The sequence below is a fragment of the Phoxinus phoxinus genome, assembly GCF_949152265.1.
Source record: "Phoxinus phoxinus genome assembly, chromosome: 8".
In the NCBI taxonomy this organism is placed as follows: domain Eukaryota; kingdom Metazoa; phylum Chordata; class Actinopteri; order Cypriniformes; family Leuciscidae; genus Phoxinus; species Phoxinus phoxinus.
This window is the reverse complement of record NC_136883.1, coordinates 38,266,250-38,287,865: the sequence shown is the minus strand read 5'-3', so window position 1 is coordinate 38,287,865 and position 21,616 is coordinate 38,266,250. Positions and strand designations below refer to the sequence as shown.

At 42.1% G+C, this 21,616-nt stretch overlaps 1 protein-coding gene across 1 annotated transcript in view; it reads left to right on the top strand.

Annotated features, from left to right (window-relative positions):
* The window catches only part of cplx3b (complexin 3b), a 39,449-nt gene that overhangs the window by 12,832 nt on the left and 5,001 nt on the right, over positions 1-21,616 (top strand). Inside the window, exons 2-3 of the mRNA XM_079621487.1 lie at positions 16,508-17,142; positions 21,392-21,479. Coding sequence (XP_079477613.1) covers positions 16,985-17,142; positions 21,392-21,479 — 246 coding nt within the window. The 5' untranslated portion in view covers positions 16,508-16,984. The remainder of the gene's footprint in view (positions 1-16,507; positions 17,143-21,391; positions 21,480-21,616) is intronic.

The window sequence follows — 21,616 nt, the reverse complement described above, 5'->3', positions numbered from 1 at the left end:
TTATAATAGCGATCCACCGTTATAATAGCGATCCGCCGTTATAATAGCGCCGTTATAATAGCGATCCGCCGTTATAATAGCGATCCGCCGTTATAATAGCGATCCGCCGTTATAATAGCGATCCACCGTTATAATAGCGATCCGCCGTTATAATAGCGATCCGCCGTTATAATAGCAATCCGCCGTTATAATAGCGATCCGCCGTTATAATAGCGATCCGCCGTTATAATAGCGATCCGCCGTTATAATAGCGATCCGCCGTTATAATAGCGATCCGCCGTTATAATAGCGATCCGCCGTTATAATAGCAATCCGCCGTTATAATAGCGATCCGCCGTTATAATAGCGATCCGCCGTTATAATAGCAATCCGCCGTTATAATAGCGATCCGCCGTTATAATAGCGATCCGCCGTTATAATAGCGATCCGCCGTTATAATAGCAATCCGCCGTTATAATAGCGATCCGCCGTTATAATAGCGATCCGCCGTTATAATAGCGATCCGCCGTTATAATAGCAATCCGCCGTTATAATAGCGATCCGCCGTTATAATAGCGATCCGCCGTTATAATAGCGATCCGCCGTTATAATAGCGATCCGCCGTTATAATAGCGATCCGCCGTTATAATAGCGATCCACCGTTATAATAGCGATCCGCCGTTATAATAGCGATCCGCCGTTATAATAGCAATCCGCCGTTATAATAGCGATCCGCCGTTATAATAGCGATCCGCCGTTATAATAGCGATCCGCCGTTATAATAGCGATCCGCCGTTATAATAGCGATCCGCCGTTATAATAGCAATCCACCGTTATAATAGCAATCCGCCGTTATAATAGCGATCCGCCGTTATAATAGCAATCCGCCGTTATAATAGCGATCCGCCGTTATAATAGCAATCCACCGTTATAATAGCAATCCGCCGTTATAATAGCAATCCGCCGTTATAATAGCAATCTGCCGTTATAATAGCGATCCGCCGTTATAATAGCGATCCGCCGTTATAATAGCAATCCGCCGTTATAATAGCGATCCGCCGTTATAATAGCGATCCGCCGTTATAATAGCGATCCGCCGTTATAATAGCAATCCACCGTTATAATAGCGATCCGCCGTTATAATAGCGATCCGCCGTTATAATAGCGATCCGCCGTTATAATAGCAATCCGCCGTTATAATAGCAATCCGCCGTTATAATAGCGATCCGCCGTTATAATAGCAATCCGCCGTTATAATAGCAATCCACCGTTATAATAGCAATCCACCGTTATAATAGCGATCCGCCGTTATAATAGCAATCCACCGTTATAATAGCAATCCACCGTTATAATAGCAATCCACCGTTATAATAGCAATCCGCCGTTATAATAGCAATCCACCGTTATAATAGCAATCCACCGTTATAATAGCAATCCGCCGTTATAATAGCAATCCACCGTTATAATAGCAATCCACCGTTATAATAGCGATCCGCCGTTATAATAGCGATCCGCCGTTATAATAGCAATCCACCGTTATAATAGCGATCCGCCGTTATAATAGCAATCCGCCGTTATAATAGCAATCCACCGTTATAATAGCGATCCGCCGTTATAATAGCGATCCGCCGTTATAATAGCAATCCACCGTTATAATAGCGATCCGCCGTTATAATAGCAATCCACCGTTATAATAGCAATCCGCCGTTATAATAGCGATCCGCCGTTATAATAGCAATCCACCGTTATAATAGCAATCCGCCGTTATAATAGCGATCCACCGTTATAATAGCAATCCGCCGTTATAATAGCGATCCGCCGTTATAATAGCAATCCACCGTTATAATAGCAATCCGCCGTTATAATAGCAATCCGCCGTTATAATAGCAATCCGCCGTTATAATAGCAATCCGCCGTTATAATAGCAATCCGCCGTTATAATAGCAATCCGCCGTTATAATAGCAATCCGCCGTTATAATAGCAATCCGCCGTTATAATAGCAATCCGCCGTTATAATAGCGATCCGCCGTTATAATAGCAATCCGCCGTTATAATAGCAATCCGCCGTTATAATAGCAATCCGCCGTTATAATAGCAATCCACCGTTATAATAGCGATCCGCCGTTATAATAGCAATCCGCCGTTATAATAGCGATCCGCCGTTATAATAGCAATCCACCGTTATAATAGCGATCCGCCGTTATAATAGCAATCCACCGTTATAATAGCAATCCGCCGTTATAATAGCAATCCGCCGTTATAATAGCAATCCACCGTTATAATAGCGATCCGCCGTTATAATAGCAATCCACCGTTATAATAGCAATCCGCCGTTATAATAGCAATCCACCGTTATAATAGCAATCCGCCGTTATAATAGCAATCCGCCGTTATAATAGCGATCCGCCGTTATAATAGCAATCCGCCGTTATAATAGCAATCCGCCGTTATAATAGCGATCCGCCGTTATAATAGCGATCCGCCGTTATAATAGCAATCCGCCGTTATAATAGCAATCCGCCGTTATAATAGCGATCCGCCGTGGAACAAGCGCGCCGGCTCTTAAAGGGAATGTGAGAGGACGCTCTGATTGGTTTATTTCCTGTTACGCCCAAACCACACCTATGAATAATGAAGACTTCAGACCAACACATGTTAGATTTGCGTCGGCGCAAGAGTCGTTTATCCCGCCGGTATAATAGCAACAGCGCCGGGATCCGCCCACAGAGTTACTTGTGTTTCGTGTTTGATACTTGCGTTACAATAGGGCTCAATGAATCCACATCTCATAACTTTCTATTGGCAAGTTTGGATGGAAACGTAGATATTGAGGATCATTTGATTGTCTAAAATATATTTTTTAATAAATTACCCAGCGTGTTATTAAAGTAAACAGAGATTCGTCCTTGTCATTCTCTAACCTGTACGACATGTTTAGCAGAACGCTAGACTGCTGATACTGTGAAGCTCCACAATAGACAAGGAGTAATAATACTAAATAATAATGGCTCATGTTTATATTGTTTCCACCACTGGAAAATGTCTTCTGCTAAACATGAAGTTCGGAGGAAATGATGACAGAATTTACATCTAGTGTGAGCTCTTCGTTCAGAGCGAGTGTGAGTCCCAGGAGCATTGCTGCGCCGCTGCTTAAAAAAGACCTTATGATCCTGCGAAACTGAAACTCGTACGCATCCACCGTGACTCACATCCAGCCTCCGCTAAGCAGTCGCATGATTCCTGCTCATGGATTATTATTTCTCTGACACATGCATATTTCCCTCCCTCGAACAGACGCTCGGCTGCAGGCTTGCACTCGTCAGCCGTATGTTGAAGATCCGCTCAGGGATGAAGACGCTTACTTTAAATCTCTACATCATAGCACACAACATTAGCTGATAACCTGCAGTGAGAAGATGCATTTTCACACATGTGACCACAAAACCAGTCACATGGTCAATTCTCTTAAATTGAGATGTACACATAATCTGAAAGCTGAATAAATAATCTCTCCACTGATGTGTGGTTTGTTAGGATAGGACAATATTTGGTCGAGACACAACTATTGTAAATCTGGAATCTGAGGAGCAAAAAAATGTAAACATTGAGAAAATCTCCTTTAAAGTTGTGCATTTATGTTCACGATTGTGCTGCACTCACTCACAAAAATACATGTTTTATATATTTACGGTAGGACATTTACTAAATATCTTCATGGAATGTGATCTTAATATCCTCATGATTTTTGGCATAAAAGAAAAATGTATAATTGTGACCCATACAGTGTATAGTTGCTATTGCCACAGATATACCCGTGCGGCTCCAGACTGGGTTTGGGTCACAGGGTCACGTGTGTGTGTGTGTGTGTGTGTGTGTGTGTGTGTGTGTGTGTGTGTGTGTGTGTGTGTGTGTGTGTGTGTGTGTGTGTGTGTGTGTGTGTGTGTGTGAAGAACGGATGCAGGATCTCTGTCAGCGACGTTGAATGTTCACCATCTTGTTAGTGCAGATTATAGAATGACGAGACGTCACACACTGGAAACACAGATTCTGTGTTAGCATGAAGGTCTCAGTGTGGTTAGTTAGGACAGTGGACGGATCTGATTGTGTCCCACCGAAAGATGCTTCCAGTGAGTCTCTGATCCACAGATCCAGCGTCTGCACACACACACACACACTCACACACACACACACACACACACACACTCGACATGCGTTACGTGCATCGCTCTGTCCTCCCGATGTTCTTCCTCAGATGATGACCTTACTGTCACAGACATGTACTGACTCAACGCAACACAGCTCCTCACACACACACACTTCCTCACACACAAACACACTCTTCCTCACACACGCTCTTCCTCACACACACACACACTCTTCCTCACACACGCTCTTCCTCACACACACACTTCCTCACACACAAACACACTCTTCCTCACACACGCTCTTCCTCACACACACACTTCCTCACACACAAACACACTCTTCCTCACACACACACACTCTTCCTCACACACAAACACGCTCTTCCTCACACACAAACACGCTCTTCCTCACACACACACTTCCTCACACACAAACACACTCTTCCTCACACACGCTCTTCCTCACACACACACACACACACTCTTCCTCACACACGCTCTTCCTCACACACACACTCTTCCTCACACACACACACACACTCTTCCTCACACACACACTCTTCCTCACACACACACACACACTCTTCCTCACACACACACACACACACTCTTCCTCACACACAAACACACTCTTCCTCACACACACACACACACTCTTCCTCACACACACACACACACACACTTCCTCACACACAAACACACTCTTCCTCACACACGCTCTTCCTCACACACACACACACTCTTCCTCACACACGCTCTTCCTCACACACACACTTCCTCACACACAAACACACTCTTCCTCACACACGCTCTTCCTCACACACACACTTCCTCACACACAAACACACTCTTCCTCACACACGCTCTTCCTCACACACACACACACTCTTCCTCACACACAAACACGCTCTTCCTCACACACAAACACGCTCTTCCTCACACACACACTTCCTCGCACACAAACACACTCTTCCTCACACACGCTCTTCCTCACACACACACACACACACTCTTCCTCACACACGCTCTTCCTCACACACACACTCTTCCTCACACACACACACACACTCTTCCTCACACACACACTCTTCCTCACACACACACACACACTCTTCCTCACACACACACACACACTCTTCCTCACACACACGCTCTTCCTCACACACACACACACACACTCTTCCTCACACACGCTCTTCCTGACACACACACACACACACACTCTTCCTCACACACACACTCTTCCTCACACACAAACTCTTCCTCACACACACACTCTTCCTCACACACACACACACACACTCTTCCTCACACACACACTCTTCCTCACACACACACTCTTCCTCACACACACGCTCTTCCTCACACACACTCTTCCTCACACACACACCCTTCCTCACACACACACTTTCTCACACACACACTTTCTCACACACACACTTCCTCACACACGCACACTCTTCCTCACACACACTTCCTCACACATACACACTCTTCCTCACACATACACACTCTTCCTCACACACACACACTCTTCCTTACACACACACACTCTTCCTCACACATACACACTCTTCCTCACACATACACACTCTTCCTCACACACACACACTCTTCCTCACACATACACACTCTTCCTTACACACACACACTCTTCCTCACACACACACTCTTCCTCACACATACACACTCTTCCTTACACACACACACTCTTCCTCACACACACACTCTTCCTCACACACACACTCTTCCTTACACACACACACTCTTCCTCACACACACACACTCTTCCTCACACACACACTCTTCCTCACACATACACACTCTTCCTCACACACAAACTCTTCCTCACACACACACTCTTCCTCACACACACACACTCTTCCTCACACACACACACTCTTCCTCACACACACACACTCTTCCTCAGTCACACACACTCTTCCTCAGTCACACACACTCTTCCTCACACACAGACACTTCCTCACACACACTCTTCCTCACACACACACACTCTTCCTTACACGCACGCACTCTTCCTCACACACACTCTTCCTCACACACACACACACTCTTCCTCACACACTCTTCCTTACACGCACGCACTCTTCCTCACACACACTCTTCCTCACACACACTCTTCCTCACACACACACTTCCTCACACACACTCTTCCTCACACACACTCTTCCTCACACACACACACTCTTCCTCACACACGCACTCTTCCTCACACACGCACTCTCACTCACATACACTCTTCCTCTCACACACACACACACTCTTCCTCACACACACACTCTTCCTCACACACACTCTTCCTCACACACACACACTCTTCCTCACACACGCACTCTCACTCACATACACTCTTCCTCACACACACACACTCTTCCTCACACACACACACTCTTCCTCACACACGCACTCTCACTCACACACACTCTTCCTCACACACACACACACACTCTTCCTCACACACACACACTCTTCCTCACACACACACACTCTTCCTCACACATACACACTCTTCCTCACACACACGCACTCTTCCTCACACACACACTCTTCCTCACACACACAAGCGCTCTTACATAATTAACACTAGTTAATTAACAATGAAAAAAACTTCTAAATCATTTACTGATACATTATTAAAATCAAAAATTGTATTTGCTAATATTAATTAATGGACTTGAGCTGTATTTTTGTATTTTTATTAAAATTCCCCTGTAGTTAATAATTTTATCCCTTAAAACTCATCTTTGATCACAAACAAATAATTCTTCATGTCTTAAAATATCTTGAATGTAACTCGACACCTTGCCTCATTTAGTATGCGCGGCTCTATGAATATGCAAATGAGCCCCGCCTCCACTCACTCACTCACTCAGAGATCCACTGGTGGACGATCACACGTTGATCTGATTGGTTACAAGGTAGTGTGTGACGTCAGAAACACCAGCGATTTCACACCGTGTTTTTGTAATATATAATATATGTGTAATAATATATAATAAATACAGGACAGATTCTGCTGTTTGGCCGAGCACAACATGATTAGGTGGAGGTGGTTTATAGTTGTTGTGTGTCAGCCAGCAGATTTACAGTAGGTGTGTGTGTGTGTGTGTAGCTGTGAGCACATGACCGTGTGAGTGGGCGGGTGTGAACACGAGTGAGATGTGACATGATTGGTTCTGAGAGCTGTCAGTTATCTGCGCTGCTGTCGTTGCTGAGACCGAAGGGTGACGGCAGAACCGGAGCGTCTCGCTCCTCCAGACCCGCAGCTGAACATCTCGGATTCACACAGCTGCACATTCTGTCTCTCTTTACAACAGAGATCACAACTTTTAATAGGCACATTTTGATGTTTAATGCTGCAGTCTGTTTAAAAATATATTTAATTTGAATTATTATTATTTTTAATCGGGTTGAGTGAATGATTCAATGATTCACTCATAAAGACTCAACTTCTTTCATTACTGGATGAATCAGTGTTTTTGAGCGAATCTCTTGAATGATTCACTGACTCACTCTTACAGACTTCACTTCATTCATTATCTCTTGAATGATTGATTCAATTACAAATAAATGTATGTCACTTGTCGCCACCAAAAGGTGTAACGATGTAATCGAACAATAATTTTTTGAAGCGCTAATTTACTTTTCAAACGTGATTTGCTCTATTTTGATCACTACCGTAGATATTAGTGTTTATATTCCAACTTAAAGGGATAGTTGACTTTGAAATTAAATGTTGGTGTGTTTTATCTTACCTGAAGTGCATCCGAGATGTAGGTGTCTTTGTCTCCGCAGTAGTTTCAACTTTGATATTTTTAGGTCAAGCCGTTCTTGTCTGTCAGTCATATAATGCAGGTCTATAGGCACTGTCTCCAGAAGCATGCAGAGAAAAGTCCAAATTAATCAATTCCCCGTCGTAAGTGCACACTGATGGCCTAAGACACGAAACAAGCGGTTTGTGTGATAAAACCAACAGTATTTATATAGTTTTTATCTCTTTTACACAACCACGTCCATCTGATCTGTTCACACCGGATTTCTTCCCCGGTAACTAATCTAACCGCCTTCGATTGGACGTTGCATTTTTAAACTCAGCAGAAACGCGTGTGATTGGCTGTACGGCTCAACGTATGCCTTTGATTGGCCTGAACAATGAAGCGAGTCGTGTGTCAAGATAGAAGGCTCACAAATTGGGAATAAGTGAAAACTCAAAAACTCAACACTCCCGGATGAGTTCGCGCGAGCTTAGGCCATCAATGTGCACTTACGATGGGGAATTGTGTAACGTGGACTTTTCTCTGCATGCTTTTGGAGACAGTGCCTATAGACCTGCATTATATGACTGACAGACAAGAACGGCTTGACCTAAAAATATCAAAGTAGAAACTACTGCGGAGACAAAGACACCGACATCTTGATGCACTTCAGGTAAGATAAAACATACCAACATTTAATTTCAAAGTCAACTATCCCTTTAAGACATAAATAATGATGTGTGGTTGAAAAGATGACAACGGTTCTCTCTGGATCAGAACGCAGATCTGAATCTTGTTAAAGCTTTAACAGACAAAGCCGAATCACTGTCATTTAGGAATAAGATTGCGGGGGTGTTTAAATAAAGATTTCAATATTTTAACGATTAATCGTGCAGCTCTCAAATGAAATTAAACGAAGATAACATCTGAAAGGAGGCCGTGTTTGAGCCGAACTTCAGAACAGCTTTACTAGTCAAAGCAGTCTGTGTTAAATTACACATGTCCTCATTTAAAAGGGAGGTTTGGACCGAAAGCAACTCAACTCGCTGCATCAAAGCGCCTGGAAACCGTTCTCAAAGAGTTGGAGAACGGACAGTTCTGAGCGCTGACGCAATGTGGCAGTAGCCAATGGGAGAGCAACCAGAGATCATGTGATGCAGTTGCATGTTGCTATAGAAGAGCAACCAACTGTAAAGTGATGGCTGATTACAGAGGGCATGGTTTGTAGTGTTGTGTGAAACTAGAAAGCTTCCTAGTGTGACATCCGATCTGCGTGCACACATTTGAGTGACACTGGCCCTTTAACGATGTGTTCCTAAAGGCTTGGGTTCAAACGAATCAAGGACAGACTGGTGTGGCATCCTTTCAAACTAAATCAGGCCAAAACTAAGATTGTTTGTAGTTTGCCAAAGTAAGTTTCTGGAAAAGTTTGCTTCGGCTGCTACCATTGGTCCATGTGATGATGATGATGATGATGATGATGTAATAAGTGGGCATGGCTCTGAGGCTCCGCCTTCTTTTGAGGTGTAACTCTTCTCTGGTTCACTTCTTCAGTTCAGTCGGTCGAGGTCAGACAAACATGAACACACTGAGAGACGCTTTATAGTAGAAACTGAAACGGTTTTTGTGTTTAATACTGTAAAACTGCTGTTTGAAAGCAATCTACGGTATAAAGTGCTGTATAAATAAACGTGACGTGACTGGAGTGCTGAATTGCAGATCTAGTGTAAACATCAACATCATGATGATCAGATGCTTTCTGAACTGTTTTCTCACCGCTGGCATATAGTTGTTTGTTTTGTTATTGAGAGGAAAGTGCTCAGCAGATATTTGCATATTCTAAATGTGGGCGTCGCCAACAGTATATCGCTGCAAATGTTTCTCAAACATATTTCTCCCTCCAAGCGAAGAATGAAAAGGAACTTCGGCGTGAGAATATCGGGGCCTTAAAACTCAAGCTCAACCCGTGGCTTTAGGGAACGCTCCTCTTTTCCAACGTCTCACTATCGCAGGCCGTTGAGTTAGAGCCAAACTGTCTGTGTTTACATAACCGGTCTCTTGAACTGATGCGGGATGCACTGCATGTTGGATGGCAGCTCCTGTAATCTGCGAAGTCAAGAATGACCCAGACGTGAGATTGTGGTCACGTGTGTGAGAGAGGCACTTTGATGTGACTTTCTTCCTACACAACACTAACACCTTTAGGCATTCTGTCAGATAGATGGGCTTTGCTACAGACAGGTCTGGCTCTCTCGGAGGAAACGAGTTGTGTGGATGTGGGGGAATCAACCGTGATTCTAGTTCAGAGGAAATCTAGTGTTGTCAGGTGATTTTATTTGAAGTAAGGGGAATGTTTTAGCTTTACTTAACTATAATAACCCTGCATTGCACACTCTAAAAAATCTTGGGGTATTTGTTCTACCTAAGTCCTGGGTTGAGCCTTTTGGGTAAATGTTTTGGGTTATTTTTTTAGTGTTTGGGTAGTTTTTGTGTAACCCAGATCCTGGGTCAGACGTAACAAACCAATGTTTGGGTAGATTTTGTGTTACCCAGATCCTGGGTCAGACGTAACAACCCAGTATTTGGGTAGTTTTTGTGTTACCGAGCTCCAGGGTCAGACGTAACAACCCAATGTTTGGGTAGTTTTTGTGTTACCCAGCTCCTGGGTCAGACGTAACAACCCAGTGTTTGGGTAGATTTTGTGTTACCCAGCTCCTGGGTCAGACGTAACAACCCATTTTTTGTGTTACCGAGCTCCTGGGTCAGACGTAACAACCCATTTTTTTGTGTTACCGAGCTCCTGGGTCAGACGTAACAACCCATTTTTTGGGTAGTTTTTGTGTTACCCAGCTCCTGGGTCAGATGTAACAACCCATTTTTTGGGTAGTTTTTGTGTTACCGAGCTCCTGGGTCAGACGTAACAACCCATTTTTTGGGTAGTTTTTGTGTTACCGAGCTCCTGGGTCAGACGTAACAACCAATTTTTTGGGTAGTTTTTGTGTTACCCAGCTCCTGGGTCAGACGTAACAACCCATTTTTTGGGTAGTTTTTGTTACCCAGCTCCTGGGTCAGACGTAACAACCCATTTTTGGGGTAGTTTTTGTGTTACCGAGCTCCTGGGTCAGACGTAACAACCCATTTTTTGGGTAGTTTTTGTGTTACCCAGCTCCTGGGTCAGACGTAACAACCCAGTGTTTGGGTAGTTTTTGTGTTACCCAGCTCCTTTTTTGTTTTTTGTTTAGAGGATTTAAGTTAATCCGTAAACATTAATTAATTTATAAAATAAAAATAACTAGTACTATAGTAAAATGACCCATCTGATCTTGACTTTACCTCAGCGTGTCCCTGTGTCACCGGCTCCTGAGGCCTCGCTCTCGCTCTCGCTGATTGTCCACAGGAACTCGGCTGAAAGAGAATTTTCCGCTATTCGCATCCCATTTAGCCACAGCCAGCAGTCCTGCGGTTGCCTCTGATAATAGGAAGAGGTAAGGATAGAGCACACATGACAGAAACAGAAGAGATGAAGGATGCAGGATGGGGAGGGAGAGAGAGAATGAGATCATCACAGGCTAGTCTAGACCAGTCTTTTTCTGGATTGCATAACTCGCCTTATGCTGATGCATTTATTCACAGGTAATTAATGTGCATCTCCATGGAGACCGAACTGTCCTCCGGGCATCATGTGTGGACCATTTTCTTCCTCTTGCTGTTACGTCTCCCTATTTACAGGACACGAATTTATCCGTTACTCATCCACTGGATGAGCCAGTAATGTTGTAAAGAAAGAGTACGCGCCTGCGCACATATTCAAACGCGCACACCTACAGACTAAACACATGAGCACGCCGTCAGCGATTTCACAGATTCACGTTTTTGAAGTTTACACTGAGATGATCACGTTTTTCAAAACTGGCACCAGATCAGGTTTCAGAGTGTGTGTTCAGAGTGTGTGTTCAGAGTGTGTGTTCAGAGTGTGTGTGTTCAGAGTGTGTGTGTTCAGAGTGTGTGTGTTCAGAGTGTGTGTGTTCAGAGTGTGTGTGTTCAGAGTGTGTGTTCAGAGTGTGTGTTCAGAGTGTGTGTTCAGAGTGTGTGTGTTCAGAGTGTGTGTGTTCAGGGTGTGTGTGTTCAGGGTGTGTGTGTTCAGGGTGTGTGTGTTCAGGGTGTGTGTGTTCAGGGTGTGTGTGTTCAGAGTGTGTGTTCAGAGTGTGTGTTCAGAGTGTGTGTTCAGAGTGTGTGTGTTCAGAGTGTGTGTGTTCAGAGTGTGTGTGTTCAGAGTGTGTGTTCAGAGTGTGTGTGTTCAGGGTGTGTGTGTTCAGGGTGTGTGTGTTCAGAGTGTGTGTGTTCAGAGTGTGTGTGTTCAGAGTGTGTGTGTTCAGAGCGTGTGTGTTCAGAGCGTGTGTGTTCAGAGTGTGTGTTCAGAGTGTGTGTTCAGAGTGTGTGTGTTCAGAGTGTGTGTGTTCAGAGTGTGTGTGTTCAGAGTGTGTGTGTTCAGAGCGTGTGTGTTCAGAGTGTGTGTTCAGAGTGTGTGTTCAGAGTGTGTGTGTTCAGAGTGTGTGTGTTCAGAGCGTGTGTGTTCAGAGCGTGTGTGTTCAGAGCGTGTGTGTTCAGAGCGTGTGTGTTCAGAGCGTGTGTGTTCAGAGCGTGTGTGTTCAGAGCGTGTGTGTTCAGAGCGTGTGTGTTCAGAGCGTGTGTGTTCAGAGCGTGTGTGTTCAGAGCGTGTGTGTTCAGAGCGTGTGTGTTCAGGGCGTGTGTGTTCAGGGTGTGTGTGTTCAGAGTGTGTGTGTTCAGAGTGTGTGTGTTCAGAGTGTGTGTGTTCAGAGTGTGTGTGTTCAGAGTGTGTGTGTTCAGAGTGTGTGTGTTCAGAGTGTGTGTGTTCAGAGTGTGTGTGTTCAGAGTGTGTGTGTTCAGAGTGTGTGTGTTCAGAGTGTGTGTGTTCAGAGTGTGTGTGTGTTCAGAGTGTGTGTGTTCAGAGTGTGTGTTCAGAGTGTGTGTCTTCAGAGTGTGTGTCTTCAGAGTGTGTGTGTTCAGAGTGTGTGTGTTCAGAGTGTGTGTGTTCAGAGTGTGTTTGTTCAGAGTGTGTGTGTTCAGAGTGTGTGTGTTCAGAGTGTGTGTTCAGAGTGTGTGTGTTCAGAGTGTGTGTGTTCAGAGTGTGTGTGTTCAGAGTGTGTGTGTTCAGAGTGTGTGTGTTCAGAGTGTGTGTTCAGAGTGTGTGTTCTCGAGCTCCAGACACTGGTGTGTGTAAATGAACGGCCAGAACACATTAAAGTTTGTGTTTTCTGTTAGAACGGTGTCGTGTTAGCGGCCGCTAAGTTAATGACTAATGATCTTTACAACTCGGATTGATATGGTAAAATTGACGCCATTGTTCGTCACTGTGTGTAGTTTACGGTGTAGGACGCCTCATGCACGCAGAGCTGTCGTTGTCATGGCAATGGGAGTTTTTGTTTTCGACGCATGCTCACAGCAGACTGAGCTGTCTGGCCAATCAGAGCAGAGTAGCTCGCGGAAAGGAGGGATTTAGAGAGATTGATTTGGCGAGTCGTTTGAGAATCATTGAAGATCTGGTGATGTGCAAATGTATATTATGAGAAAATGAAACAGTTTTTTTACCTTTGATGCAGATAAACCTGTTGTAGGAGATCCAAAACAGCATTAGGAAACTTTAAAATATCATAATAGGGACCCTTTAAGGTTGAGCCACTGTAGTCAACGTTTTTGGTTTAAAATATTCTTAATATAAAAGACTGTCAATCAATTTTATCTGTTCATTGTTTATTTTGTTGGATTTTATTTGGACTTGGTCAGAGCTGTTCAAGAATAGTGATCTGCCCGCTGCCTTTGGCCTCAGTGATGCTGATGTACATGACATGTAAAATAAAGACATGTGATGTAATGGTGTTTTCTGGAAGGGGCTAAAGAACAAAGTATTTTTATCAGCTGGAAGGCAGAATACAAATGTTTTGAATAAGTTAGACATCATATAACAGTCTCAGGTTATGTTTTAGTGTTGTAACGTCCCACACAAACTTATAATCATCCCACATATGGTTTGGTCCATATTGATAAATACCACTAACCCCAGTCTGGAGCCGCACGGGTATATCTGTGGCAATAGCAACTATACACTGTACGGGTCACAATTATCCATTTTTCTTTTATGCCAAAAATCATGAGGATATTAAGATCACATTCCATGAAGATATTTAGTAAATGTCCTACCGTAAATATATAAAACATGTATTTTTGTGAGTGAATGCAGCACAATCGTGAACATAAATGCACAACTTTAAAGGAGATTTTCTCAATGTTTAGATTTTTTATTCAGCTTTCATGTGATGTATACATCTCAATTGAAAATATTTGACTCATGGTTTTGTGGTCCAGGGTCAAATATGTGAAATAATTATAATGTTAAGTCTCTAATTAAGGAAAGGAAACTAGTCTAAACTAGTCTCATCTGACTAGGGCTTTAGTTCATTGACTTCACAAATGAGTGTTGGCTGCGCGTGCTCACCCTACTAACCTCATTCATGCTCGGAGTCGGCGAGGACAGACGGCACACACGGCTAACGCATCCATGTTGTTCCATTATATAATGCATGCATGCGTGCTCACATGTACACATCACATAACCCATGCGATCTGCGAAGCGCTTCATGGCCAGCGCCGCCGGCTGTTGTGTGGAAGAACAGTAGCGGATGATGGTGATGAGCTTTATCGACTCTCCTGTGAAGTCATGCATGCAGGGGCCAAAATTACTGTTTACCAGGAGAAATATACAGGTCATAACTGTTTTTATGGGTCATGAAACATAAATATAAAAATATATTTTCCGTATTGATAAAATAATTTGTAAACACTTTACAATAAGGTTTATTAGTGTATTAACTAACATGAACTAACAATCAGCAATATATTTGTTACTGTAATCTTTGTTAATGTTAGTTAAGAAAAAACACCAGTTCATTGTTAGTTCACAGACAGTGCATTAACTAATGTTAACTAATACAACCTTAGTTTTAATAACGTATTAGTAAATGTTGATATTAATATTAACTAAGTTAATAAATGCTGTAGAAGTATTGTTTAATCTTAGTTCATGTTAACTAATGAACCGTATTGTAAAGTGTTACCAATGATTTTAAATGAAAAAGTTGCGACAAATGTTTTCTTTATATCTTGCATCACAGCAAAATTGAGGATTATTATTTTTTTCTGATAATGCTAACCTTATTTTCTTGCCAAAGCCACATTTTTTACTTGCATTTGGCATCTGGAACCTAAAAATAGACTTTTGATTTGCCTCTAGTGTAAAAAAGCATGCATAATTACGCCATGTGTCACCGTATTACTGTAAAAAAAAAAAGAAAAAGCATGTTTTTCGTGTTGACATGCATGCAAATCCAACAGAACACTTGGCTGATACGAGAACTAAAATTCTGCATATTGTTTTCCTGGATAAAATCTGAGCGCTTGCCACCAGTAAAAGCCCTAGGGCTCCAAACACAGACTTTTCAGGTTCTTACTATGTTATGGAGCGTGTGTGTGTGTGTGTGTGTGTGTGTGTGTGTGTGTCTTTGCCCTCAGCGAGAGCGACAGAACAGTTTGTTAGTGGAGCAGATCGGGAATGATTCAGTCTCGGGGGAGGAGGAGGGGTGTCAGCGAGAGAGAGGGAGAGAGAGATAGAGAGAGAGAGAGAGAGAGAGAGAGAGAGAGAGAGAGAGAGAGAGAGAGAGAGAGAGAGAGAGAGAGAGAGGAGAGAGAGATAGATAGAGAGAGATAGAGAGAGAGAGAGATAGATAGAGAGATAGATAGAGAGAGAGAGAGAGAGAGAGAGAGAGAGACACACACAGAGAGAGAGAGAGAGAGAGAGAGATATAGAGAGAGAGAGAGAGAGAGAGAGAGAGAGAGAGTGAGAAAGAGGCAAAAATAGAGACATTATCACCATGCACAGAGATGTATAATTTGTTTTTATCATCCGGTGTTGATAATTCTGGAGTAATGGGGGCTGTATTTATATCATTCATGCATGTGATGAGTTTAAACGCTTACATGCCATTGCACTCTAAAAAATGCTGGGTTGTTTCAACTCATGTTTGGGTCAAATATGGACAAACCCAACCATTTTATTTTTAAAAACATTAAACCAACGGTTGGGTTTGTCCATATTTGACCCAAACATGAGTTGAAACAACCCAGCATTTGTTTAGAGTGTGGAAGATATGCTTGGATTGCATTCGAAACATTTTATTATTTGTGTTCTCAGTATATCAGTTCTGTATGTTTTTGTGACATGTTCATGCAATTAATGTGTGTAAACACGAGGTTAGTAGCCATAAAGACTAGCTAAACAGATTTTAAGCACTTTAAGAGTTAAACTTTACCTCAGGTTATTAATGCAGAATGCATGTTTGACTGTTAAATATGCTCGTCTTGCATGATAATCCATGTGGAGGTGATGGTGACAGCTTTATACGCATGGATGGTAATCTCTGGGATTACAGTTCTGTTCTTTTCCAAATAAACTAAAACGTTGGCGACAGAACCTTATAATTTTTGTTAGACATTTCATTTCACACTTTTACTTTCTCACTTTTTCCTCACAGGATTTACTCACCCTCCAGATGGATGCTGTGTAGACACACTGAATGCTTTCTGCTTACTGTCATCCCGTTAACCGACTTGGCGTCTCTCACACACACACACACACACGCACGCACGCGCGCACCGAAAACCGATGCGTTTTGACATGTCACGCGCGCCCGCTAAAAAAAAAAGTCAGTGACTCAACGCACGAGCTGCGCGCGCTTAATCCAGCGGTCCGTTGGATTGGGCGGGAAGAATCGAGTGAGGAAACACGGGATTGGGTGGAGTGAAGAGTCAAACTGATGATGTGACTCAGATGAGGAGAAGAATCCACATCACTTCACTTTACCTCAGCTGAGGAGTTTCTGTTCGGCGATCACGGAGAAAAAAAGACGTTGTTCCTGTCCACATTATTGACCTAATTGGAATTAATAACAGTTTTGGACAAATAGCTCCGCCAAAAGGAAGATTATTAAAGAACATTGTACTATTTCACGATGGCTTTCATGGTAAAACACGTCGTCGGAGGTCAGCTGAAGAATCTGACAGGAGGTCTGACAGAAGAGAAACCTGAAGGAGAGAAATCCGAAGCGGCTGCTAAAGGAATGACACAAGAAGAGTTTGAAGAGTACCAACAACAGCTAGAGGAGGAAAAGTAAGACAAACCTTCCTTCATACCTGATATCAGCGTATTATTTCTCTGAAATTGTGTTGTTGTTTTTGTGAGGTGAACGCTGTTGTAGAGAAGCGGCCGTTTGGAAATGGGCGCGCATTTTTCGCGCTTCGTTGGATATCGCGCGCGCGCGCTCGCTCGCAGCTGCTCATTTCGCTCAGGGAGATTCTTGCTCAGTCAGATATGAATAATACTCCACATTATTTATATTACAGTCCAACAGAATTTCGTGTGTCATTTAGAATATTTTACCTTTCCATCACAAATTCAGTCGTTGCTTCAGACATTGGGAGGTTTTAGTATTTATGTAAGCTGTGTATTGTAAATTGGTATAAATGAATCAGAATTGATAATTAGATTCGAATGAATTAGATCTGTTCTTAAGCATGTGAACACAAATAAAAAAGAAAGATGGTAAACATAAAAAAGTAATGGACCATAATGAATGATTAGCCTACCATATTAATGTACAATGGTATTTACATGGTACCCAAAGATACTTACTTTGGTGTATATATATATCATGATACATGTCTAAAAACACAATATTACCATGTTAGGCAAGTTTGGTTTACATAGTATTAGAATCCACTCATTCTCGCCTGAGGTAAAGTTATTTTAATTAGTATTTTACACCTAGTTTTCATTTAAACCCCAATCACATTTACCGATCAGAACATTTAGGTCTAATTAAACACTTCTTGTGAATTGTAAAAAAACAAACAAATTAGGCTGTTATAACCATCGATCAAGCCAATAGATTCCTGTTTTCTTCACATGCTTTGTCTTTAGAAATCATCTCATAAAGGACTGACTTGAACAGGTGGCTGTGTTGACAGTATGGTTTGCATAACTGCCATATTTGGAAAATTGTGATTTCACAGACTTCAAATGCCTGTGCCGAGCTGGTAATCCAACTCATTTCCTCCGAGAGCAGATATTTCATGCTGAGAACAGCTAGTTTAAGACTGTTGACTTTGACAGGGAGTTGTGTGTTTAATCTCTCGAATCAGCCAAACCACCATGATCTTCTCAAAGGTTTTTTTTTTTTTTTTTTGCTGCTCATTGATATGGGATTATTTTAACTAGTCTTTTGTTGTGTATGAGCATCAGTCGAGTGTCAGAGCGAGTCTAAATCCCTGAGATATTTTCGCTCGCACTCGTCTTCTCAGTAAGCACTCATTTAGCAGACGCTTAGATGATCCCTCTGGAGAAATCATAAAAGGAAGGTTCCAGGTTCAATACGACAGTACCTGGTGAAAATCCATTGCATTACTGTTCACACAATTAATATTTTTTTAACATATGCTGTTGATACAGCTTAACTTGTATTGAACCTGGAACATTTAAGTGCCTTGATAATGGCTCGTATCATCCTCTTTTCAGGGATCGAACCAACAACCATCCACATACCAAACCTAAATGTTATCTTTAATTGCTCCACTTAAATGTGTCCATTCGGTTATGACCTTTGCTTTAGCCCTGGAGATGTGTATTGACCTTTCACCTCACATGACCTTTAACAATAACGTAACACATCTTGAGGTTAACTTAAACTCCCCTATTCTGCTATTTTAAAGGCTCTAATGTTGTTTTGGCGTCAGGTTCACATTCTTCAAGGTCAAACACATTAATGTCCTCATAATCTGCAGCGTCAGCTCTTTTCTCTCAGTGTCTGAAGCGCTTCCATCAAGGATTCAGTCTCTCTAAGCTCCGCCTCTCCGCCTCTCTGCTCTGCTGTGATTGGTCAGAAAGCAAACGCTCATTATCATATCTGAATCTCAGCTCTTGATCACAGGGATACGAACAGTAACGATGGCGTGGGTTTACCGTATCGATCTCAGAAAACAGTGTCTTCTCCACATGGACAACACGAACCCAACTCTTCCAGTCTCGGGCCCTGTTCACACGTATATCGTTATTTTGAAAAACTGAGACATTTCCCTTCGTTTGTTCCCTTCGTTTACACGCAAACGGAGAATTCGCCTCTGAAAACGATTCTTTCTAAAAACTCCAGCCAGAGTTGAGATTTTTGGAAAACTTCGTTTGCATGTAAACTGAGAAAAACAGTTTTAGGCAGCCATTTTGGGGATTCTGATTGGCTAGCGTGGGCATGAGCTTCTCGTTACACTGCCACCTACAGGTTTGGCATGCTCTTGTCTTGACGGCAAATATACGGGTTCGTGTAACGAATACTTTTCTGAAAACTGACAGGTGTGCACAATGTTATTTTTGAAAACGGGGAGGCGTGAAATGTCCGTTTATGAAAATAGCCGTCCACGTGTAAACCTCAGATACACTAGTGTTAGAGGGCGGAGCTAAGACACGCCGCTCAGCCAATCAAGACCACAGGCTGGCATTATGCTAATTAGTCACAAACCTACGCAGGATCAGCAGGAAGTGAGACTGAATTACTGACGACTCGTTTCAATATTTCAGAATCGATTCTTTCTTTTGTTAGACAATAACTTGATATTTAACTTTCACAAACAGCTTTATTACACACTGCATGAAAGGGAATATCGGAAAAAGCAAGTTATGTATTAACAGGGTTTTCTGGCTCAAAACAAGGCGGAGGTGGTAAAATCCTGATCATGTATTTTAATAATAAGATTTTTAAGTATTTTTCGTAGCCCATCATATAGCTACTGTGTTTCCCACAGTATGTGAGTGTTGAGCTCGGTCCCTCTAGGCATGGCTCCCCGCAAGAACATTTTTACATTTTAAAGATAAATTCATTAATCTGGTGCACTTAGAGTCCCCCGAATCCGCTGTTAAAAATAAATAATCCACCCGCCAACCACTGAAACCTATGATATTCTCTGCTTTAGATATCTGCATCTGATCATCACATTACAAGTGTTATAATAATGTAAAATATCACACAAAATAACATTTATTTGAAATATAAGTTCTGTGATAATCAAGTTTTATGGGAAAATGACATTTCCTTAATGGCCTAAACAGAGGCCTTACTCCCTTCAAACTTATATTGTCAATGTTTCATTACATCACTGTTGGAAAACAGTCTTATCAGAATACGTTTTTTACCTTTATAAAAGGCATTTTTTCCCAATTTTATTAAACGTATGCTCCATCCTTCATTTAAAATTGAAACAGCACAACTTTGTTACCGTCAGTGTATTATGATCAACTATAGGCTATCAATCGCCACTGACATTAAATTAAATAAAATCAGAATCATCCTTGCGGTTTCAGTGATTCCCTAGTTATTTTTATTTTATATTTTTTATATTTAAAATAGTTTTAATCAGGGCATTTGTCCGGTTGGGCAAGAACAATCCTCTTTCACTTGTCCCTTAAACACACACGTGTCCCGCACAGGCGTTAATGTCGAGCCCTGAAATGTCTTCCCTGATTGGTTTTCCCTGAAGAGAATACGTCGTTGAAAGCGAAAGTAAAAGAGTGACTTACGTCATTGCGTTTTACCGTGATGAGAGATCCGTGTGTTTATTAAACTCAACACATTATAATAATTTATCTGTCATCCAGCCTCGATTAATTGTAACGTTGTGTTTGTTTAACGGAGACGGCCTCCTCATAATTCTCTAATTCTAATTACTAGCCTAATCCATTTTTCATTTTTGAAATATTTATATGTTGATAATTTCCAATGTTTGATAAACTACTTTATTTTTTTTACCTTTTTTTTTTTTAGGAATAACAAAAATTATTATAATCAAGTACAATTTTAATTCTAGGCTATTTGATTTTGCTGAAGTTGATAGTCTCATTGCGCACTTATTTTAAATATTTTCAGCTTTCTTTAACGGACAAATGCGATTGTTAAGCAACTGTTCATGTCATGGCAAATAAACCCTAGAAATGCAGTCCGTCTGAAGTGTTTTAATGCTCTCTTTGAAGGTATTTACTCCACGAGTTTCCTCGGCGTGCAGAGGAAAGCAGTTTAATCCTCCAGAACGACATCTCTCTGTGGACGTAGATTTGTTTTAGCTCTGAAATGGCTTGTCGTGACAGAGATTACTTTTTAAGGTCAATTTGGGTCATATATGATCATTATTCAAATAAGCACACCAAAAAATCCTAAAATTAGTCCAATCAACAATCAGTTCAATTGCTTATTAGCTTGAGATTGACATTTGCTTAGATGGATAAAAGACCAAAAGCGCCATGAAGAGCCCAGTTCGTCCTCAGATTACAGTGTGTGTGTGTGTGTGTTTGAGATGCTTCTGTTCTCATTTCTCCTCAGGCAAGAGCGAGACACCAACTTTGCCCAGAAGAAGGCGGAGAGGGCGACTATCAGGACTCACTTCAGAGACAAATACAGGTTGCCAAAGGTAACAGTTAATCACACGTCGGCCCACACTATTAAAACTTACATCCCAACACCTCGCTCGTCAACACACTGGGCTGAACGCACAATCCACCACCAAATAAGATGTTATATGTGACTCTGGATCACAGCACCGGTCTG